This window comes from Nomascus leucogenys, chromosome 8 (genome assembly GCF_006542625.1).
Source record: "Nomascus leucogenys isolate Asia chromosome 8, Asia_NLE_v1, whole genome shotgun sequence".
Classification (NCBI taxonomy): Eukaryota; Metazoa; Chordata; class Mammalia; order Primates; family Hylobatidae; genus Nomascus; species Nomascus leucogenys.
In genome coordinates this window covers 98,714,993-98,738,386 of record NC_044388.1, presented here as the reverse complement: position 1 = coordinate 98,738,386, position 23,394 = coordinate 98,714,993, and the positions used below count along the sequence as shown (strand labels likewise).

At 36.6% G+C, this 23,394-nt stretch overlaps 1 protein-coding gene across 1 annotated transcript; it reads left to right on the top strand.

Annotated features, from left to right (window-relative positions):
- Positions 1 to 21,426: 21,426 nt before the first annotated feature.
- On the top strand, positions 21,427 to 22,478 carry LOC100587151 (olfactory receptor 1L8). Its single transcript, XM_003264097.3, has one exon. It carries the CDS (start codon positions 21,507 to 21,509, stop codon positions 22,434 to 22,436), a length of 930 nt encoding a protein of 309 aa, XP_003264145.1. The 5' UTR covers positions 21,427 to 21,506; the 3' UTR covers positions 22,437 to 22,478.
- Positions 22,479 to 23,394: the final 916 nt, after the last annotated feature.

Here is a 23,394-nt window from a genome sequence, read left to right as displayed (position 1 = left end):
TCACTGCATTGCAGTATCACTTTTGTTACATATGAGGCAATTGTACATATGTGGGTCTGTTCTGTTTTATTGGCTTGTCTATCCTTATATGACAATACTACACTGCTGTAATTACAATACACTTATGATAAAACTTAGCATCTAGTAGTGTAATTCCTCCTAATTTGTTCTTCTTAAGAGGGTATCTTGACTCTGTATTTTCTTTTTTTTTTTTTAGACGGAGTTTTGCTCCTGTTGCCCAGGCTGGAGTGCAATGGTGCAATCTCAGCTCACTGCAACCTCCGCCTCCTGGGTTCAAGCGATTCTCCTGCCTCAGCCTCTCGAGTAGCTGGTATTACGGGCTCCTGCCACCACGCAGGCTAATTTATTTTATTTTATTTTTTTAGTAGAGACAGGGTTTTGTCATGTTGGCCAGGCTGGTCTCGAACTCCTGATCACAGGTGATCCACCCGCCTTGGGCTCCCAAAGTGCTGGGATTACAGGCGTGAGCCACCACGCCTGGCCTGACTCTGTATTTTCATGAATATTTTTAAAGTAGTTTTGTCAGTTCTCTCTCTCTGACACACACATACACATACACACACACACACATGCCTGCATACGTGCACATGTGCATGCAGGTACACAGAGATACTGGCAGGATTTTACTTGGAATTGCTGGGCCAGTTGAATATCCATTTGGAAAACCTAAGTGTTTTTAAATAGATTTGATTTTAATTTCCAACTATATTGGGGTTTAATTAGGCAACAAGACAATGTAGCAGGTTTAATAATGTAATTAACATATTTGATCTAATGAAATATATCAAGAGCATTTCCTCCAAAATCATGGGAATATTCGCTCCCAGATTAAACAATTATGAAAATGGATGATATATTAGCTTATAAGAAAGATTCAAAGATTACATTAAGATCATACAGATCCCATTCTGTGGTCACAATGTAATTCAGTTAGAAATCAATCATAAAAGATAATCAAATTTCCATGTATTTTAAAATTAAAGTGGACACATAAAAAAGTCTTGGGCCAAATAATCATAAGACAAATATGAAAACATTTATACATAGATATATGAAAGATACATAAAAGGTATATAAAAATATACATCTCAAAACTTGAGAACTTCGTAAAGGCACAGAAAATTTGATAGTAAAATGATACGCCATGCAAATATTAACCAAAGGAAAGCTATTATAGCTATATCAAAGTGTGCTTTAAGATGTCATCGCCTTTGATAATTAGTCTATAGAGTTAGTCAAAATATGACTAATTGCATAGTTCTAAATTTTTAAGAATCCAGGCCATATTTTTAAAACAAAATTGCATTTATTTAAGGTTTACAATGTGATGTTTTGATATATATCTATATAGTAAAATAATTGCCACAGCCAAGAAAGTTAAATGTCCATCTTTATTTTAACTAGGGATTTTGGTTCTTTTGTATTTTACTTAATTGTTGATATATTCATATTTTAATATGTGAACTTTTTTGTTTTTTTCATTTTCCATGTTTCATTTATTTTCTACTTTGCTTTTTTTGGATTGATCAAATTTTCTCTTTTTTAATTTGTTTTCTTTTGGTAGGTTCAGCAGTTTTTGTAAAATAGGTAATTTAATTTTTGTTTACATGGAAGATTTATTACTCATATTTAACTTACATTTTAAGGTTAGTGAATACTTTAATCTTCTTTGTAAAAAAAAAAAATACAGTTATTTGCATGCTTTAACTATTCTCAATTCTTTCTTCTTGGACTATTCTCCCTTTACTGAAGCACTTCATTTAGAAGAGCCTGGTGTTGGTTTTCTCTTACACTTTTCTAATAATATTTTAATTTCACTCTTAACCTTAAACAAATTTCAGCCAGGTATGGTGGCTCACGCCTGTAATCCTAGCACTTTGGGAAGCTGAGGCAGGCAGATCACGAGGTCAAGAGATCAAGACCATCCTGGCCAACATTGTGAAACCCCGTCTCTACTAAAAATACAAAAATTAGCTGGGCATGTTTGGCACGCAGCTGTAGTCCCAACTACTCAGGAGGCTGAGGCAGGAGAATTGCTTGAACCCGGGAGCCAGAGGTTGCAGTGAGCTGAGATTGTGCCACTGCACTCCAGCCTGGCGACAGAGTAAGACTGGGTCTCAGAAAAACAACAAAAAAAGAATTTACAATTCTAAGTTGAAAATTATTTTCTCTCAGTCTTTGAAGATATTATTCACCTGTATTATTACTTCCATTGCTGGTGATTAGAAGATGTTTGCCAGTTTAATAATGATCCTTTGCATACAATTACTTTTCTCTTTTGCTGCTTTTAGTTTTTTATATATTCACTTTTCTCATTTGCATTATAATGTGTTTAGATGTAAATTTCCCTTATATAGGCTATTTGGGATCATTTGCTTGATGGATCTGAAAATTCGTCCTCTTCTCAGCTTTATTTGGGCATAATACATATGATAGAATCTACCATTTGAAGAGTAAAATCTGATGAGTTTTGATAAATATAAACACTTTCAGATCCACCAACGCAATCAGGATGTAAAACACCACCATCCCCAAAGCTCCCTCATGCTCCTTTGTAACCAATCCTCTCCCCTACTCAAGGCTCCTAATAATCATCTTTCTGTTGCTATAGTTTTGCCTTTTCCAGAATTTCATATTAATAGAATCATTCAGTATATTTTTTTACACCTGACTTCCTTCACTTTGCATACTAATTTTGAGATTTATCTATGCTGTTGTATGTATTCACAGTTTTTTCCCCTTTCATTGCTGGTTAGTATTCCACTGTGTAGACATAACACAGTTTATCTGTTCACTAGTTGATGGACATTTGGGTTGTTTTTAGTTTTTGTTTGTTATGATTAAAGTATCTATGCATATGAATCTTTATGTGAAGAGGATTTTATTTCTCTTGGGTAAATATACAGGACTGAAATTGCTTGGATCAAATGTATGTTTAACTTTATGAAAAACTGACACTGCTTTCCAAAATGGCTCTACATAATGCATTACTACAGCCAGTGATTGAGAGTTCTAATTTCTACATGTCCTTACTACCAACTAGGATTGTCAGTCATTTGAATTTTAGCCATTCTAATGGGTTTGTCATGGTATTTCATTGTGGTTTTCACTTCCATTTATCTAAATACAAAAGATGCTGAGTGTCTTTACAAATGCTGATGTACTATATATCTTCTTTGATGAAGTATCTGTTCAAATCTTTTGCACACAGTTTTTTAAATAATTGGATTGTTTTCCTTCTGTAGATACTATACATTCAATACTTCCTTAGAGATATGTTTTGCAAATATTTTCTGCCAGTCTGAGGCATGGCTTTTTATTTTATTAAGGGTCTTTTTTTTTTTTCCCAAGATGGAGTCTTGCTCTGTCACCCAGGCTGGAGTGCAATGGCATGATCTTGGCCCACTGCAACCTACACCTCCCAGGTTCAAGCAATTCTCCTGCCTCAGCCTCCTGAGTAGCTGGGATTACAGGTGTCCACCACCATGCCCAGCTAATTTTTGTATTTTTAGTAGAGATAGGGTTTCACTATGTTGGTCAGGCTGGTCTTGAACTCCTGACCTCAGGTGATCTGCCCGCCTCAGCCTCCCAAAGTGCTGGGATTACAGGTGTGAACCACTATGCCCAGCCTGAGTGTCTCTTGAAAAGCAAATGCATTTTATTTTTATGAAGTCTAAATTATAAATTTTTCTTTTGTAGTTCATGATTTTTGTGTCCTATTTAAGAAAATTTTTGCCTACCCCAAGTTTGCCAGGACTTTTTTTTCCAATGTCTTCTTCTAATAGTTCTATAGTTATAGTTCTTACATATTTGGCCCATTTCAAGTTTTTTTTTTTTTTTTTTTTTTTTTTTTTTTTTTTTTTGAGACGGAGTCTTTCTCTGTCCCCCAGGCTGGAGTGCAGTGGCGCAATCTCAGCTCACCGCAACCTCCACCTCCTGGGTTCACGCCATTCTCCTGCCTCAGCCTCCCGAGTAGCTGGGACTACAGGCGCCCGCCAACACGCCCGGCTAATTTTTTGTATTTTTAGTAGAGACAGGGTTTCACCGTGTTAGCCAGGATGGTCTCGATCTCCTGACCTCGTGATCCGCCCGCCTCGGCCTCCCAAAGTGCTGGGATTACAGGCTTGCAAGTTTTTTTTTTGTATATGGTACTGCATAAGAGACTATGTTCATTTGATTTAAGATATATTGATAGTGATTGTTCTAGCCTCGTTTGTTGAAAAACTATCATTTCCATATCGAATTGCCTTGGTGCATTTGTAAAATATTGACCATACACATATTGGTCTATTTTAAGATTTTCATTTATATATATGCCTATCCTTATGCAATTATCAAATTATCTTCATTGTTATGAATTTATAGGAAGTTTAAAATTATATAAAGTTCTCTGGTTTTGTTTTCCACTTTTAAGTTGTTTTTGCTCTTCTGGTTTCTTTTTATATCCATATAAAATAATCAGCTTCTAAAATAGCCTGCTATGATTTTGATTTAGATTGCATTGAATCTATAGATCAATCTGGGTAGAACTGACACCATGATATTGAGTAATCTAATCTCAATGCAAGGTATATCTCTTCATTTATTTGAATCTTCTTTAATGCTTTATAGTTTTTAATGTACAATATGGTTCACATATTGTTAAATTTATCCTTATGTATTTCTTAGTTTTTATACTGTTATAAATTTCATGTTAAAAATTTAAATTCTCGATTGTTCATTGCTAGGACATGGGAGTTCTATTGATTGAAACCAGACTCCTATCTCTCACTTTGTACAAAAATTAACTCAAGATGGATTAAAGACCTAAATGTAATACCTGAAACTGTAAAAATACTAGAAGAAAACCTAGGAAATTTTTTATGAATTTAAAAAATAACTTTATTAACATATAATTCACATACAATAAAATTTACTTTATAACAGCATAACACTTTAAAAAGTATTCCATTTAGTTGTTTTTAGTATAGTCACAGAATTGTGCAACCATCACAACTATTTAGCATTAGAATATTTTCATTACCATAAAAAGTAACCCTGCACCCATTAGTAGTCACTCCCATTTACCTTCCCCATGGTGCTAGAAACTATTAGAAGTAAATCAAAATGAATGTTCCACCCAGGCTTTTCTAGTGATACTTTCTTCTCCAGCCTCAGGTAGTTTATTCACACACATGTTCAGATCTAAACCCAGTCAAAAGCCCAAGAAAGCCCACCAGAAAATATCTGGTATTTCTCTCTGCGTAATTTCCTTCTTTTGGTATTGTCCCAAGAATTCTAGCTTTCTTGGCTTCCCTGGCCAACATGGTGAAACTCAGTCTCCACTAAAAATACAAAAATTAGCTGGGCGTGGTGGTGCACACCTGCAGTCCCAGCTACTTGGGAAGCTGAGGCTTCCCTGGTCTTCAAACATTGTCTCCTCAACTAAAAGAGTTTGCTGGAATATTTTTGATTTTTCCTTTCTCACTGAAGCCTGGAAATGCTCTCCTGATAGTAGGACTAAAAATAAGAAAGATCATCCCTGGGTTTCCAACCTTGTTGAGGATAACTGTTTTGCATAGCCTTTTAACAATAGCAGCTTTATTCATATAATTCCTATACCATAAAATTCAGTGTAATTTCAGTAAATTCAGTAAATTCAATTCAGAGTTGTAAAATTCTCCCAACTATCTGATTTTGAAACATTTTCATAACCCAAAATCTAGTACCCATTAGCAGTAAGTCATTATTCTACCTTGTCCCCAACCCCTAGAAACAACCCATCTACTTTCTTTCCCTATGGATTTGCCTCTCATAGACATGTCATGTAAATGGAATCACATAATGTGGCCCTTTCATACTAACTTCATTTTGCATAATGTTGTATATATATGTGTATATATATATACATATATGCACACACACATATATACACACACACACACATATATATATATATATAATTTTTTGAGACAGTCTTGCTCTGTCACCAAGGCTGTAGTGCAGTGGTGCAATCTTGGCTCACTGCAACCTCCACCTCTTGGGTTCAAGCAAGCAATTCTCATGCCTCAGCTTTCCTAGTAGCTGGAACTGCAGGTGTGCACCACCATGCCCAGCTAATTTTTGTATTTTTAGTAAAGATGGCGTTTCACCATGTTGGCCAGGCTGGTCTCGAGCTCCTGGCCTCAAGAGATCCAACCCCCTTGGCCTCCCAAAGTACTGGGATTACAGGCGTGAGCAACCATGCCCAGCCAATGTTTTCAAGGCCTGTCCATGTTGTAGCATGAATCAGTACCCTCACAGACAAATCAAGGAGCAATACTATGCATCCTTTAATCCAATCACATTGACACTCACTATTAACCATCACAGTTGACTAGAAGTGGCAAGTACTGTCATCTTTATCTAGTTCTTGATCTTAGGGGGAAAGCACTCAGTATTTCACCCTTGAGTATGATGTTAGCTGTGAGGTTTTCGTAGACACCTTTTATCAGGTTAAAAAAGTTTTCAAGTGTTCCCAGCTTGTTACGTGTTTTATCATGAAAGGGTGTTGAAGTTTGTTGGATGCTTTTTCTTCACCTATCAAAATGATCATATGGTTTTTTGCATTTTTATTCTCAATATGGTGTATTACATTGATTTCTATAATTTATGAATATATATTTTACTACCTAGTTTATTATAGATACATTTACATAGCTGATTTAAAGTCTTTGTTTAGTAATTCCAACATCTGGACTTCCTCAGAAACAGTTTCTATCTTTCTGGCTACATTTGCCAGGTATTTTTTTTTTTTTTTAACTAGCTATCGGGTCTCACTTTGTGGCCCAGGTTGGTCTCAAACTACAGGGCTCAAGTGAACCTCCCACCTCAGCCTCCTAGAGTGCTGGATTACATGCCAGTTTTTGTTGTTGCTTTTTTTAGGAACAGATTTTCTGAAGTCCTTACACTTCATTCTGAAAATTCTATCTCCCCACGCTGCCTTTTTCAATATCTAAAATCACTTGTTTTGTACATTTTGTCTGGCTTTCCTGATGTTTATTTATTTACTAACTAATGTTCACACTTTATTCCTAGTTCCTTACTTTTTCTTTTTTCCTTTTTTTAATGCAGAGTTTTGCTCTTGTCACCCAGGCTGGAGTGCAATGGCATGATCTCTGCTCACTGCAATCTCCATCTCCCAGGTTCAAGTGATTCTCCTGCCTCAGCCTCCCAAGTAGCTGAGATTACAAGCGCACACCACCATGGCCGGTTAATTTTTTGTATTTTTAGTAGAGATGGGGTTTCACCATGTTGGCTAGGCTGGTCTCAAACTCGTGACCTCAGGTGATCCACCAGCCTCCCAAAATTCTGGGATTACAGGTGTGAGCCACTGCGCTCGGCCTATTTCCTTACTTTTAAAATCTAATATGCTTTGTGTTCCAGGATCCCATCGAGGATATTATATTCAGTCATCCTGTCTCCTTCAGCTTCTCTTGACTGTGACAGTTTCTCATATTTTACTTTTTTTTTTTTTGATGACCCTGACAGTTTTAAGGAATACTGGTGAAGTATTTTATAGAATGTCTCTCAGTTGGGATTTGCCTGATTCTTTTGCAAAATCAGATTAGAGTGAATAGGGGCGTATCCATTTATTGTTTACTCCATGTTGTCTCAGATGGAAGTTTCCCTGAACATTGGTCTTTTGCCTCTTTTGGAAAGTATTTATAAATTTACACATCAAAACATACTGCTATTCCTGTTTATTGAGTCTCTCATGTTAATATAATAAAATAATCCCATTTCCTTATTCTTTTATATTATTTCTCTCTCTGCTATAATCTATATGATTTAGCTCTATTTTTATTTAATGAATTCTCTTTTGAGCTGTGTCTAAATTGCTGTTGAGCTGCTTTTAGTTTTCATTTTAATTACATTTTATTTCTAGAGATTTTTATTTTGTTCTCATATATATGTACTCCTGATTATTTTTAGATTGTGGCTACTAAGTTTTTAAAGTCTCATTCTGTTGTTATTTCTGCTAACTCTTACTCATTATGTCTTTTTTTCCTTTAACTTAAAAATTTTTGTTTTAAGAGACAGGGTCTCACTCTGTCAACCCAGCTGTAGTGCAATGGTATGTAGCTTACTGCAGCCTCGAACTCCTGGACTCAAGTGATCCTTCCATGTCAGCCTCCTGCATAGCTGGGACTACAGGTGTGTACCACTATGCCCAGCTAATTTTTTTTTTGTATGTGTGTAGAGATAAGGTCTCACTATGTTGCCCATGCTGGCCTCAAACTCCCAAACTCAAGTGATCCTCCTGCCTAGGCTTCCCAGAGTGCTGGGATTATAAGCGTGAGCCACTGCACCGAGCCTTGTTTGTATTTTTTAAACTCATAAATTTTAGAACTTTAGAAAGTCTTTGAAGTCTTGGCTTACACCATTTTCCAGAAAGGATTTTTGTTTACTTTTACCTAATTCCAATGTAAACCAAATTCTTCTTAGTTTATTATTTTTAAACCATGGATGCAGTTTGAGTGTATTCTCAATCTTTCATTAGATGTTGATATTTCTCAGAAGTTTAAAAATATTTACTTGTCAAAAACGCAACACTTCTCAGAAGTTTTAAAAAATATGGTTAAGTCAAAAATGCAGAAGAAGAAATTTGCTTTTTCTTGCTATCTATCTCCCAAAATAAATTAGACTTAAAAAATTAATTCTTATACTATGAGCTTAGTCCTTCAGTCGTCCTAGCTTTAGGTAAAGGTCTCCAATACCATGATCTCCTCCCCATGCTTTGACACTGTGCTTTGTCTCGTTTCTTGTGAAGCTTTAAAAAATAAAGTTCTGTCTTTATTTTATTTATTTATTCAGTTATTTATTTATTTTGAGATGGAGTCTCACTCTATTGCCCAGACTGGAGTGCGGTGGCATGATCTCGGCTCACTGCAACCTCCATCTTTTGGGTTCAAGTGATTGATGTGCACCACCACATCCTGCTGATTTTTCTAGTTTTAGTAGAGACAGGGTTTCACCATGTTGGCCACGCTGGTCTCAAACTCCTGACCTCAGGTGATCTACCCGCCTCAGCTTCCCAAAGTGCTGGGATTACAGACGTGAGCCACTGTGCCCGGCCTCTGTCTTTATTTTTAAAGAAGATTGGCGCTCACTTACCTCTGTGAATTCACATTTTCTTGGTATTTCTAGACTTCTAAATTTTATTTTTCTTACTAGGAAGTATATATATCTAGGAGTTTTGAAATGAAAATGTGTTCTATGCATTTAGTTTGTCTAATTGCTAGAAACAGGAGTCCTACAAAGAGTTTTGAAATTTTTTTGGAAGTCTAGTTATAATGACCTACCTCTTTTGACTTAACTGTAATTGCTTTGACTGACGATCATAATATAATATTTGTCACTATTTTTTTTTTTCAGACGGAGTCTTGCTCTGTTGCCAGGCTGGAGTGCAGTGGCGCCATCTTAGCTCACTGCAACCTCTGCCTCCTGGGTTCAAGAGATTCTTGTGCCTCAGCCTCCCGAGTAGCTGGATTACAGGTACATGTCACTATACCCAGCTAATTTTTGTATTTTTAGTAGAGACGGGGTTTCACTGTGTTGGCTAGGATGGTCTCGATCTCCTGACCTCGTGATTTGCCTACCTCAACCTCCCAAAGTGCAGGGATTACAGGTGTGAGCCACTGTGCCCAGCTTATATTTGTCACTATTATGAAATAAATATAAACCATTATATTTAATATTCAATCGAATTCTTTTTAGAGCCAGCCTTAGAGAGACACTGAGTATTGCTTAATATTATAAAAAAGGCCTATTGCTCATTCTAGGACCTTATTTTATTGTAGCTGTGCTGTGGTGTGTTCTTATTACTAAAAGAAAGCAAATTAGCATTATAGCAGTTACTTGGGACACTTTAGTAGTTTTATTGATCCACAGTGTAGTAGCTTCAGCCTAGAACAAAAGTATATTTTTTAACAACCCCAAAACAAAAAACAAATACAACACAAACAAACCCTGACACCAGCACAGTCTTATTACACTTTTAACTCCCTCATAATACAATACAACAACCATTCTTTTATTAATGGAGGATGGGGTAGGGAGTATGTTATCAGTAGACTTAGAAAAAATTAGCTTAGTCATTGAAACCTTTGCTCTTTTTCTAGGAATTCCTTTCTCATATTCTTGTGTTTTCTTGGCATTGTATGATCTTCAGCATCAGTCATATGCCCTGAAAAATGCGGACTGTACTATATATCTTAGCACTGGTGTTCCTCTGCTTTGACCATATGGAAACTTAAATTATTATGGATCAGACCTATCAACTAAGGGAAACAGAAAGGTTATTATTCAATGGTTTTATTCGTAAATGATCGCTGGCACTCGGCATTCATTCTGACCTTATTCTAGTGTGCCATCCTGTACATCAAAGGCTAGAAATAAAAAAAATACATTTCTCAGAATTCTTTACAGTTAGAGTTCTCAATATGAATTAGTTGGGTGCACTTATATGAAATTTAGAATATTAAAATGACATGGAAGGTGTCCTATGTTTTTGCTTTTTCTACTGTCAGAAATATTCTTGGAACATTCTTTTTTTCTGCAGAGTTTCATTGTCCAGTTACTAGGTATATTATTGCTGACAGGCATTTGCTTTAGGAGTGGCAGCTGGAGTCCACTTTTTGTGACCAATTACCCAGCTAGTGAGAGACAGGAAGTAGTTTTGATGCTGATTCCTGATACTTGGGCTGCAGTTGCATCGATAAGCTCTTGAATTCAATAGTTTCAATGGCAACCTTCTGATTCCCCTCCTTCCTAATTGGGTAAGTGAAGTACTCTAGGTAGGTCAGATTATTATTGCGCTTAAGTTTTATTCCTAGAGATTCATCCTACAGCCTGTGATTCTATAACATTTCCAATGACTTTGTAAGCACTCAATTCCCTGGATTAACTTCATTTCTGCTTAAAACATCAATGACAATTTTTTCTTCCCTACACAAATCTTGACTAATACAATAGATAATAAAATGTAGGCTTAATCCTGAAATAATTATGACACCATACCCCTTATGCTCATGTATATAGATAGAAAACTCCTTCAGTCTCAAATGTAAACATCATAACTAATATCTAATAAAAAAGAAAAAATTCTGTTTTTGAAGTACTTAATTTTCTCCAAGAAGCCCTTAATTGTACCCTTTGTAACAGAATGTATAAGAATCTCATCCAGCAGCTATTAGTTAACAACCTGAAATTTTCTAGCTGCCTTTTGCTCTAGTACAAGGAAATGACTTCAATTCTCCCTTAAAGGAGAGAAAGAGCCACTTTATCTCCAAAGCAATCCCAGACAATTAAAGGATAGGTATTGCCTTAAAAAGTTAGTGCAAAATTTTTTAATGTATTCAATTTTTTAAATGCAATTACAATGTATTCAAATTTAAATATAATTCAATTAAAATGTATTCAAATTTATAATATTAAAATGTAAATTTATAATTATTAAATTATTCTGTATTCAAAATATGCTATCAAATAATTGGAAAGTCCACACAATAGTCCATTATATCAACATATTATAATTTAATTAACCAAGCCCCACTGACTAAAACTTGGATGATTTCTGTTTCTCTTAATTGTACTATCCTTGTACATATATTCTTGGCAGTATTTTTCTTTTTTATTTTTTAATGACTTTCTATTTTTTTTTATTTCAGTAGGTTTTTGGGGAACAGGTGGTGTTTGGTGACATGAATCAGTTCTGTAGTGGTAATTTCTGAGATTTTTTAAGAATTTTTTTTAATTTTAGGTTTTTGGGTAACAGGTGGTGTTTGGTTACATGTTTAAGTTCGTCAGTGGTGATTTCTGACATTTTGGTTCACCTGAGCAGTATACACTGTACCCAGTGTGTAGTCTTTTATTTTTCACCTTCTCCTACCCTTTCCCCTGAGTCCCCAAAGTTCATTGTATCATTCTTATGCCTTTTGTTCTCATAGCTCAGCTCCTACTATGAGTAAGAACATACGATGTTTGGTTTTCCATTCCTGAGTTACTTTACTTAGAAAAATTGTCTCCAATTCCATCCAGGTTGCCGTGAATGCCATTATTTTGTTCCTTTTTATGGCCGAATAGTATTCCATGGTATATATATATATATATCACGATTTCTTTATCCACTCATTGATTGAGGGGCACTTGGGCTGGTTCCATATTTTTGCAATTGTGAATTGTGGTGCTATAAACATGCGTGTGCAAGTATCTTTTTTGTATAATGACGTCTTTTTTTTTTTTTTTTGAGATGGAGTCTCGCACTGTCGCCCAGGCTGGAGTGCAGTGGCATGATCTCAACTCACTGCAATCTCCGCCTCCCAGGTTCAAGCTATTCTCCTGCCTCAGCCTCCCGAGTATCTGGGATTACAGGTGACTGCCACCACAACCAGCTAATTTTTGTATTTTTAGTAGACACAGGGTTTCACCATGTAGGCCAGGCTGGTCTCAAACTCCTGACCTCGTGATTCACCTGCCTCAGCCTCCTAAAGTGCTGGGATTACAGGCATAAGCCACCACACTCAGCCTCATATAATGACTTCCTTTCCTCTGAGTGGATATCCAGTAGTGGGATTGCTGGATCAAATGGTATATCTACTTTTAGTTCTTTAATGAATCTCCACACTGTTTTCCATAGTGGTTGTACTAATTTACATTCTCACCAGCAGTGTAAAAGTGTTTTCCTTTTCACCACATCCACACTTGGCAATATTTTTAGTATTTATATGATCAGATTCCTGAAAGTGAAAGACTAGGTCATAGACAATATAAATAATTAATTAACCACATATTGAATTTCTATGCCAAACACTATATTTGGTACTGATGATATGAAGGTGAGGGGGAACAAAAACAAGAATGTATATGGCTTAATGTAATTATGAACATTTTTCTTCAGATATGTTTGTACCACTTTCAACTGTTTCCTTTGGACTTGGATAAATTTCTTAAAGTGAAAAATATTTAAATAAATACTGTCAAATTCTCTACAGAGTTATTGTGATACTTTACATTTCCACCTGCACTCTCAGTGTTAATACTAGGTATTATGGTTCTTTTCAATCTTTGATAGATAATATGATTGGTGAAAAAATTGTATCGCTGTTATTTTATCATTTTATCCAGTATTTCATTATTGCTAGTTTCATTAATTACTTGTTCACATGCTTACTGAACCCTTGTATTCTTTTGTGAATTGCCTGTTCATGTCCATTGCACTTTTTTCTTATTGAGGTGTCTGCCTTCTTTTATAATTCTGTTTTTAAATTTAAACACAGACTATCACAACGGTTTTTGTATGTGGAGGTCATAGGTGTAAAACTGCTGAAAACTTTTGGCTAAGTAAAGTTATTGTAAGCCCTTAAATTTGAAGTCTGTCTACAATAGTAGTATCAACCCAATTTGGAGACTTTTCTAAATTGCTTGACACTGTCTGTGTCTATACGGGCTTATACCGAAAGATTAAATTTAAGGCACCAACGTATGAATAGATTAAATCTTCTTTAGAGGTTAAAAAAAAAAGACTAGGTCATAGAAACAAATATTTGTAATGTTTATAACACATGCTGTCAATTTATTTCCTAGAAGCATATGCCACTTCGTATTCACGCTACTAGCAGCAGTTGAAAGTATCTCCTTTTCCTGCCTCCACCCAGAACCAATTATTGTCATTTAAAAACCCAATTATACATCAGAGTTACTTCCAGTTTCTGGTCCAACATGTATGGATCTTGGAGGTTGTTACTCCTTCTGTAAGAGTTAAAGGCCTAACAAACTGAAAAATCAACATTCTTTTTAGATCCATCAGAGAAGTGAGGTCACATGGCAACCCACTGCCCCCCAAATTGGAGAGACAGACAAGAAAAAACAAAGAATCACAGCTTACTGGAGCAGAAACCCACAAACAGAAGCCTCTGCAGGAATCAGTGCTAAGGTAGGAAAACCTGAACTGTAATTGATGAATTGCTGGAGGCTCAGTGTAGACAAGTCTGAGAGTTAAAATCTCTAGGGGGACCCAGTCATAGAAAGGCCCACACACTGTTGTGAGTTTTACCTCCCAGAGTTCTACCTGGTTCTCACAGTGAAGATATATACAGTATTCATAAGGGCCAAGATATGGAAACAACCTAACTGCCCAACAATGAGTGAATATAAAGAAAATGTTGGCTGGGTGTGGTGGCTCATGCCTGTAATCCCAGCACTTTGGGAGGCCAAGGCGGGTGGATCATCTGAGGTCAGGAGTTCAAGACCAGCCTGGCCAACGTAGCAAAACCCCATCTCTACTAAAAAATACAAAAAAAAAAAGTTAGCTAGGCATGGTGGCTCACACCTGTAATCCCAGCTACTCTGGAGGCTGAGCCAGGAGAATCACTTGAACCCAGGAGGCGGAGGTTGCAGTGGGTCGAGCTCATGCCACTGCACTCCAGTCTGGGTGACAGAGCAAGACTCTGTCTTAAAAAATAAGTAAAAAAGAAAAAGTTACATGTAGACATACATACATATATATGTATACACTTTCTGTACTCTTATAAGTCAATAGCAAACAAATGAATTATCTGTTCTTAAAAGGAGCAATGTATATTTATTCAGCCTTACAATATTATTAAGCCTTAAAAAAGAAGTAGATCTTTCCATTTGCCACAACACAGATATACCTGAAGAACATTATGGTAACTGAAATAAACCAGACACAGAAATAAAAATATTGCACTCTCTCATGTATATGTGAAATAGAAAGAAATATACAGGGATAGAGAATGAAACAGTAGTTACTACAGGTAGGGGGAGGGATAAAATTGGGAGATGTAGATCAAAGGATATAGACATGAAGCATGAACAAGTCTAGAGATCTAATGTACAACATGAGAACCAGTTAATAATATTGTATTGTACTAGGGATTTTTGTTAAATAAGTAGATTTTCGCTGCTCTTATCACAAAAAAGTAACTGTGAGATTGTAGATATGTTAATCTGCTTCATAATAATAACCATTTTACTCTCTATATGTATCTCACAGCATCATGCTGTAAACCTGAAATATAAGCAATAAAATTTATTTTTTAAAAATTGATAAGCTTCTAACCATGCTGACTATGAAAACAAGACAGAGGACACAAATTATTAATGTCAGAAATAAATAAGGGAACATCACTACAGATCTCATGGACATTAAAAGAATAATAAAGAAATACTATGAACAACTCTGTACCCACAAATTTGATAACCTAAATGAATGGACAAATTCTTTGAAAGACACAGTATGTCAAAATGCACACAAAAAGAAATAGATGAAATTGATAGACCTGTATCTATAAAAGAAATTGACTCAATAATTAATAAACTCCCAAAGCAGACAGCACCAGGCCCAGATGGGTTCACTGGTGAATTCTACTAAACATTTAAAGAAGAATTTATGTTAATTATCTATAATCTCTTCCAGACAATAGAAGCAGAGGAAATACTTTCTATTTCATTCTTTGAAGCCAATAATATCCTAATAACAAAACCAGACATTATAAGAAAACTATAAACCTGTATCTCTCATAAACATACATGTATAACTCTAAACAAAATGTTTGCAAATTGAATCCAACAATGTATAAAAAGATTTATACATCATAACCAAGTTTAATTTATCCTAGGTATGCAAGCCTGGTTCAACATTCCAAAATCAGTTATTGTAATGCATCACATCAATAAACTAACAAAGAAAAGCCACATGAATACATAAATAGATGCAGAAAAATCATTTGAGAAACTCCAACACCCATCTATGATTCTAAAAACTCTCAGTAAACTAGGAATAGAAGGAAAATTCCTCAACTTGATAAGAAAAAACTACCCCCAAAAAAATCCTACAACTAACATTATACATGATGGCGAGAAACTAGGAGCTTTCCCATTACATTCAGGAACAAGATAAGAATACCCCCTCTCACCATGGCTTTTCAATATCATACTGGAAATCCTACCTAATGCAATAAGACAAGAATAGTAATAAAAGATATACAGATTTGAAGAAAAGAAATGAAACTATCTTTGTTCACAGATGATTTCATTGTCTATATAGAAAATCCAAAAGAATTGACAAAAAAAATCCTGGAACTAATAAGCAATTACAGCAAGAGTGCAAAATGCAAGATTAATATACAAAAGCCAATTGTTCTCCTAAATATTAGCAACAAACAAGTGGAATTTGAAATTAAGAACACAATATCATTTACATTAGCACCCCCCAAAATAAAATGGTGGCATAAATCTAACAAAATAAGTACAATTTGAACACAAGGGTAACTACAAAACCATGATGAAAGATAAAAGAACTAAATAGTAATTCCATGTTCATGAATAAGAAGGCTCAATATTATCGAGGTCAATTCTTCTGAATTTGATGTATAAATTCCATGCAATACCGATCAAAATCCCAAGTTATTTTGCACATATCAGAAAACTAATTCTAAAGTTTCTATGTAGAGGCAAAAGACCCAGAGTAGCCAAGTCAATATTAAAGGAGAAAAACAAACTGGAGGACTGACACTACCTGACTTCAAAGCTACACTAATCAAGATAATATATATTGGCAAAAGAATAGGCAAATAGATCAATGGTACAGAACAGAGAACCAAGAAATAGACCCACACAACTGATCTTTGACAAACAGCAAAGACATATAAAGGAGCAAAGATGATAGTTTTTTCAACAAATGGTGCTAAATTATCTGGACGTCCACATACCAAAAAGAAAAATAAATTCACCCTTTATAAACATTAACTCAATGGATCATGGTCCTAAATGTAAGATGCAAAACTGTGAAACTCATAGAGGATAACATAAGAGAAAATCTAGATGATCTAGGGTTTAGAGGTGACTTTTTAGATACAACACCAAAGGCATGATTCATAAAAGAGAATTCATAATCCAGACTTCATTAAAATTAAACTTTTCTGTTATGCAAAAGTCACTGTCAAGAGAATAAAAAAATAAGCCACATACTGGGAGAAAATATTTGCACAAAACATATCTGATAAAGGACTGTAATTCAAAATACACAAATAACTCTTAAAACTCAACAATAAGAAAATATACAACCCAATTAAAAATGGGCCAAAGGTCTTAACAGACACTCCGCAAAGAAGATACACAGATGGAAAAACAGGTATGTGAAAAGATGCTCCATCTCATGTCATCGGGGAAATTCAAATTAAAACAATGACATACCACTGTATACCCATTAGAATGGCCAAACATAAACACTCCTAAACATAAAAACATTCATTCACGTAAATATTTATCCACTCTTGATAACCATTACTTGAGGAAAGAGAAGCATTCCCTTGGGATATTGCTCTGAGTTTAGCCCCAACATCTAAATGGGAAGCCTCAGGGGTCCCTGTCTCCTTGGAGTCAGCTCTGCTGTTAGATCCATTCTGCCTTCTTTGATGAGGGAGATCACAGGACAAACTCCCCTGAGGGGTCAGCACACCACAGCTATACCAGCCTAACAAGGATCCCATAGGCCAGGAGGGCAGAACTCAAACCCATGGAAAGCTCACTGGGCTTCCACAATCAAAAGAGTCCTTGCCACTTGACTCAGGGCATCCCTGCCTTCTGAGATGTGCAGCTGAGAAAGGCAGCATTATGTTAGGAACCACAGATTAGGAAAGCAACAGGGAGTTAAGGTCAGAAAAGGGAAATGTGGTATTCCTTTAGAGTAGTGTTTCAGTTCTTCCCTCCTTGCTAATCAGTCCAGAAGTTCAGAGGAGAGACATGAGGAAGCTGAGCTTTGGCTAAGAAGCAGAGTTGGAAATCACAGATGTGCAGAAGATCCACTTCTGGAGACACATCGAAGCAAAGAAAAACCCCCGGATACAGAGGTGAGCTTCAATGAGCTAGCCACCTACTTAGCCAACCCAGTTTGGCACTTTCTCTTTCCTTTCTGATAGTTTCAAATATTTCATGAATTAAGAAGTCATAACCTCCATCTGACTCATTTAGACTCATTGAGCTTGACCTTGAGGCCCTCTATACCACAAGTTTTGAGAGAAGAAAAACCTTATCAGTAGAAAAAAACCAAACCCAAAACCAAAAAAAACAAAACTGATTGCATTCCCAGCCCCATACACTCACCCTGTGCTTTAGAACCATTCTCCCTGATTTTCATATCCTAAACCTTCTTCCTTTTTCCTAGTGATAAGCATGGGTGATCCTCATGTCTACAGTCTGGAGCATCCAAACCCACTTAACCCAAATCTCCACTATTTTTTAAATTCTGTATTCCCAAGGCAGCCTTTTCATGAATGACTGCTTTTTGAATAATGATCTGTGTTTCACAAACTGCTTTTCAGACATGGTATCTCACTTGCTATTTGATATGGTTTGGATCTGTGACCCCACCCAAATCTCATGTGGGATTTTAATCTCCAGCGTTGAAGGTGGGCCCTAGTGGGAGGTGATCATGGTGATGGATCCTTAATGGCTTAGCACTGTCACTGGTGCTATTATCATGATAGTGACTGAGTTTTCACAAGATCTGGTTGTTTAAAAAGTGTCTGGCGCCTCCCCCCACCTCTGTCCTGTTCCTGCCATGTAAGATGCCTGCTCCGGCTTTGCCTTCCACCGTGAAAACAAGTTTCCTGAGGCCTCCCCAGAATCAGAAACTGCAAGGCTTCCTGTACACTCCGCAGAACTGCAAGGCAATTGAACCTCTTTACTTTAAAAATGACCCAGTCTGGAGTATTTCTTTATAGCAGTGTAAGAACAGACTAATACACCTTTCATAAAACATCAGGAATCAGCCTATGAGCGGGTGATAGAGGACAAATCCAGCCTGCATCTTCTGCCTCAAGTCCAAGGCCCTGTCCACTGCACCACCACAACCCTACACACCAGACCCACCTCCACTATGCATGGTCAATTTTTTTTTTTTTTTTGAGATGGAGTCTTGCTGTCACCAGGCTGGAGTGCAGTGTGCGATATCAGCTCACTGCAACCTCTACCTCCCGGATTCAAGCAATTCTTCTGCCTCAGCCTCCCGAGTAGCTGGGACTACAGGTGCGCCCCACCATACCCAGCTAATTTTTTTTCTTTTTTGAGACACAGTCTGGCTCTGTCGGCCAGGCTGGAGTGCAGTGGCAAAATCTCAGCTCACTGCAACCTCCATCTCCTGGGCTCAAGCAATTCTCCTGCATCAGCGTACCGAGTAGCTGGGATTACAGGTCCCCACCACCATGCCCAGCTAATTTTTGTATTTTTAGTAGAGACGGAGTTTCACCATGTTGGCCAGTATGCTCTTGATCTCCTGACCTTGTGATCTGCCTGCCTCAGCCTCCCAAAGTGCTGGGATTACAGGTGTGAGCCACCGGGCCTGGCGTGCCCGGCCAATTTTACCCACCTGATTGTGGCCAGTCCTGCACGAGTGTTCAAGCTTTCAAATCCCACCATCTGTACCACACAGAAAGATTGGTCATCACCCTTACAGCTGCAAGAGTGGATTCTGAACATGCGACAAGAAAGTTGGTCAGTTGTGTATTTGTGTGGCAAGTGGGTAATTCTGTAGAAATTTGTCAGAGTGAGGAAAACATAGCACAATGCATGACTGTAAGATATGTATAGCTTTACCAAAACATGAAGAGGCTTAAGGTTCAAATTCTTACTACTGTTCACTTCCTTACTGATCTTGAACAGATCACTTCACCTCTGTAAGCCTCCTGTATGTAAAAATGGCAACAGTAATAACATATGCCTCTTAATTCCTTATTATGGAATTTAGTGAGATGCTTACCATGTACCTAATACTAATAAATTTTCAATAAATATTTGTTAATATTATTGACTTTAATTACTGATTCACTCAATATATCAGCAAATATTCCTTCTATAAAATCTTGCAATATTATGAAATTAATCTGAGATACAGTGAGAGATATGATATTTTAAGCGTGTGTGATAATTAGTTTTGAGAACATGCAGGAATATCACATAAGGGATGATGACACTGAGGTGGCTGGGGAACAGCTCGTCCTGAATGTTTTTACAATACCCTTGTCCCTCTTTTAAGTCTTTCAAATGCCTTATCTCAAATCCTCATGACAATATGGATATTTGTGTTTGATTTTATACGTGAAAAACCTGAGATTTAAAGGCATTTAATAACTTACAACAAAAATGTAAGCATTTAATTTTTAATACATCAATATATAAATAGCCAACATTTAAAAATATGTGAAAATTCTGGTGTATTAAGGTCCATTCACAATGTGTAAAAGAATATACTGCTCTAAAGAAGTTGTTTTAAACATCTTGGTGTTGCAAATATGTTCATTGTAGAGATTTTATGGTAGCCAAAAATGTATAAATAACCAATATCTAAAAATGCTTGAAAATCTCTATGTACTATGCCTATTCACAAGGTATGAGTGAATATGCTTACACAAAAACTTTAATTACAAAAAAATTGTGACAACATTTTGCTGATACAAAAATTCTCATTGCAGAGATTTTTTTTTATAGTAGCAAGAAATGGAGGCCACTTTGATATCCATTGGTAGGTAACTGGATCGGGATGAAAAATATATATACCAAAAAATTAACACGTTTCTCATAGATATTTTTAAATAAACATGTAAAAGATAAATTAAAAACAGATTTTACACATAACAATGGGTGCTTATTCTGTACAAATGTGACTTAGGACAGAGAATTAAAGAAGGGAAAAACAATTTACAAAAAAAGGGAGATGTGCAAACTAATGATGATAGCATGTCATGAGCTAGGGAGGATGCACCTTTCATTCTGTCAGCAGAGCAGAAAAAAATCACTCTATTGACTGGGTTCAACATTCATCTTAGATTTGCCCTGTTGGCTGTTGTGAAAAACCATTAATTTTTTTAAGACAATGCAAATATAAACTTCAGCATGACACAACTGAGTATGCTTTGACAGGGAAAGAGGGTCCTGAAACCTCCCCATCTAAAATACCCCCAGTCTGACTCCCCATCAACCTCCATCTTCTAATACTGTTTTATTTTGTTCACAAAATATATCCCTAACTGATGCTATACTACATATTTTATAGTATAATGATCTACCTTCCCAACTAGAAAGTAAGCTCCACATAAGCAGGAATCTGTCTGCTCTATTGCTATGTCCTAGGCAGGTGAACAGTGCTTTTCACAGAATAGGAAATACTGAGTCTGAATTAGAGAAGTCCACTTCTGAAAGTTTCTAAAGGAAAACTCTCCCTCTGTCCCTCCAGATTTCAATATAATGTCCTTATGGAGCCCATAGAGTTGGGAAGGGAGGACCCCATCAAGGACCATGAGGTTAACAAGCCATCCCACAATTAGCACAGTAGCTAATTGTGACCAAACAGAAGAAACAAAGACTTGTAGGTTCTCACGATTGGTGTTATGAAATCAGAGCATGTTAAGTAACAAAACTTCTTGTTTATAACTGAGCCCAAGTCAATGGAAAGAATCAACCGCACCAGCAGTGTCTCTGAGTTTATCCTCCTGGGACTCTCCTCCCGGCCTGAGGACCAAAAGCCACTCTTTGTTCTCTTCCTCATCGTGTACCTGGTCACCATAACAGGGAACCTGCTCATCATCCTGGCCATTCGCTTCAACCCCCATCTTCAGACCCCTATGTATTTCTTCTTGAGTTTTCTGTCTCTTACTGATATTTGCTTTACAACAAATGTTGTCCCCAAGATGCTGATGAACTTCCTGTCAGAAAAGAAGACCATCTCCTATGCTGGGTGTCTGACACAGATGTATTTTCTCTATGCCCTGGGCAACAGTGACAGCTGCCTTCTGGCAGTCATGGCCTTTGACCGCTATGTGGCCATCTGTGACCCCTTCCACTATGTCACCACCATGAGCCACCACCGCTGTGTCCTCCTGGTGGTCTTCTCCTGCTCATTTCCTCACCTCCACTCACTCCTGCACACACTTCTGCTGAATCGTCTCACCTTCTGTGACTCCAATGTTATCCACCACTTTCTCTGTGACCTCAGCCCTGTGCTGAAATTGTCCTGCTCTTCCATATTTGTCAATGAAATTGTGCAGATGACAGAAGCACCTATGGTTTTGGTGACTCCTTTTCTATGCATTGCTTTCTCTTATATACGAATCCTCATTACGGTTCTCAAGATTCCCTCTACTTCTGGGAAACGCAAAGCCTTCTCCACCTGTGGTTCTCACCTCACCGTGGTGACACTCTTTTATGGAAGCATCTTCTATGTCTACTTACAGCCCCCATCCACCTACACTGTCAAGGACCACATGGCAACAATTGTCTACACAGTTTTGTCATCCACGCTCAATCCTTTTATCTATAGCCTGAGAAACAAAGACCTGAAACAGGGCCTGAGGAAGCTTATGAGCAAGAGATCTTAGGAAGCACCCTCTTGAAAAACTCGTAAGTGGAATCTGCTCAACTTAGACCTGTTTTCTACTGGTTTCTGGTGAACGGTCAAGCTGTTGGAAGCTAGCACTTCTGACCCTTGTGAGACAAGGCTATTGTGGGCACTTACATCCATTGATGATGACCCACCAATTCGGCCTGTATCTCTTAAGTCACAATCGTTTTCTGTCTATGGCTCCTCTTTCTTGGAAAGATTTATTTTTTCCACTTTCTCATTTTCCAAAAATTGCTTTAATCTAATCCTTTCCGCACGAATATTTCCTAAACAAATGTCTCTCTTTTTATTAAGGCAGATGCTCCAAAATTCTTCACATTTCAGTATATTGCTGAAAAATGCATACTTTGTAGCCATTGAATGTTTTTGCAAAAAAAAAATTGAAAAGAGAAAGAATGAAGGAAGAGGAGGATATACATTTTAGCTAATTTTCTCTTCTTGAGGATTTTTATAACTTTTTATTTTTCTCCTTCTAAAAATGTTTTATTGCTTAAATCTTAAGCTTTTACTTTTATCTATCCTTCCTTTATTATATTGCTATAGTTTTATTTACTTTTAATTTCCTCTTATATTTTATCATACAATTTAAAAATGCTAATGGTCAGAAAGAACAAAAACCTCAAGTGGTAACATGGAAATTATCCATTTCACACAGGGGAGGTTGAAACGTTTCTTCTGGTTCACCTTCCCATAAACTATGTGTTTAAAATGTGTGATTTAATACTTCATCTAGAAACTTTCATTTCTAGGACTCTAGCCTATAGAAATATTACTATAAATTTGTATTGAGTAATATTATTGTCAATGTGTATTGAATAGCATGAGATATATGTATATATAATCTCCAAAGATGTTCAGGGAAATCTCAGTTTGTAATAGATAAAAATGGCAACAACCTAAAACCTTTTCAATAGTGAAATGGAGAAACATGCTAT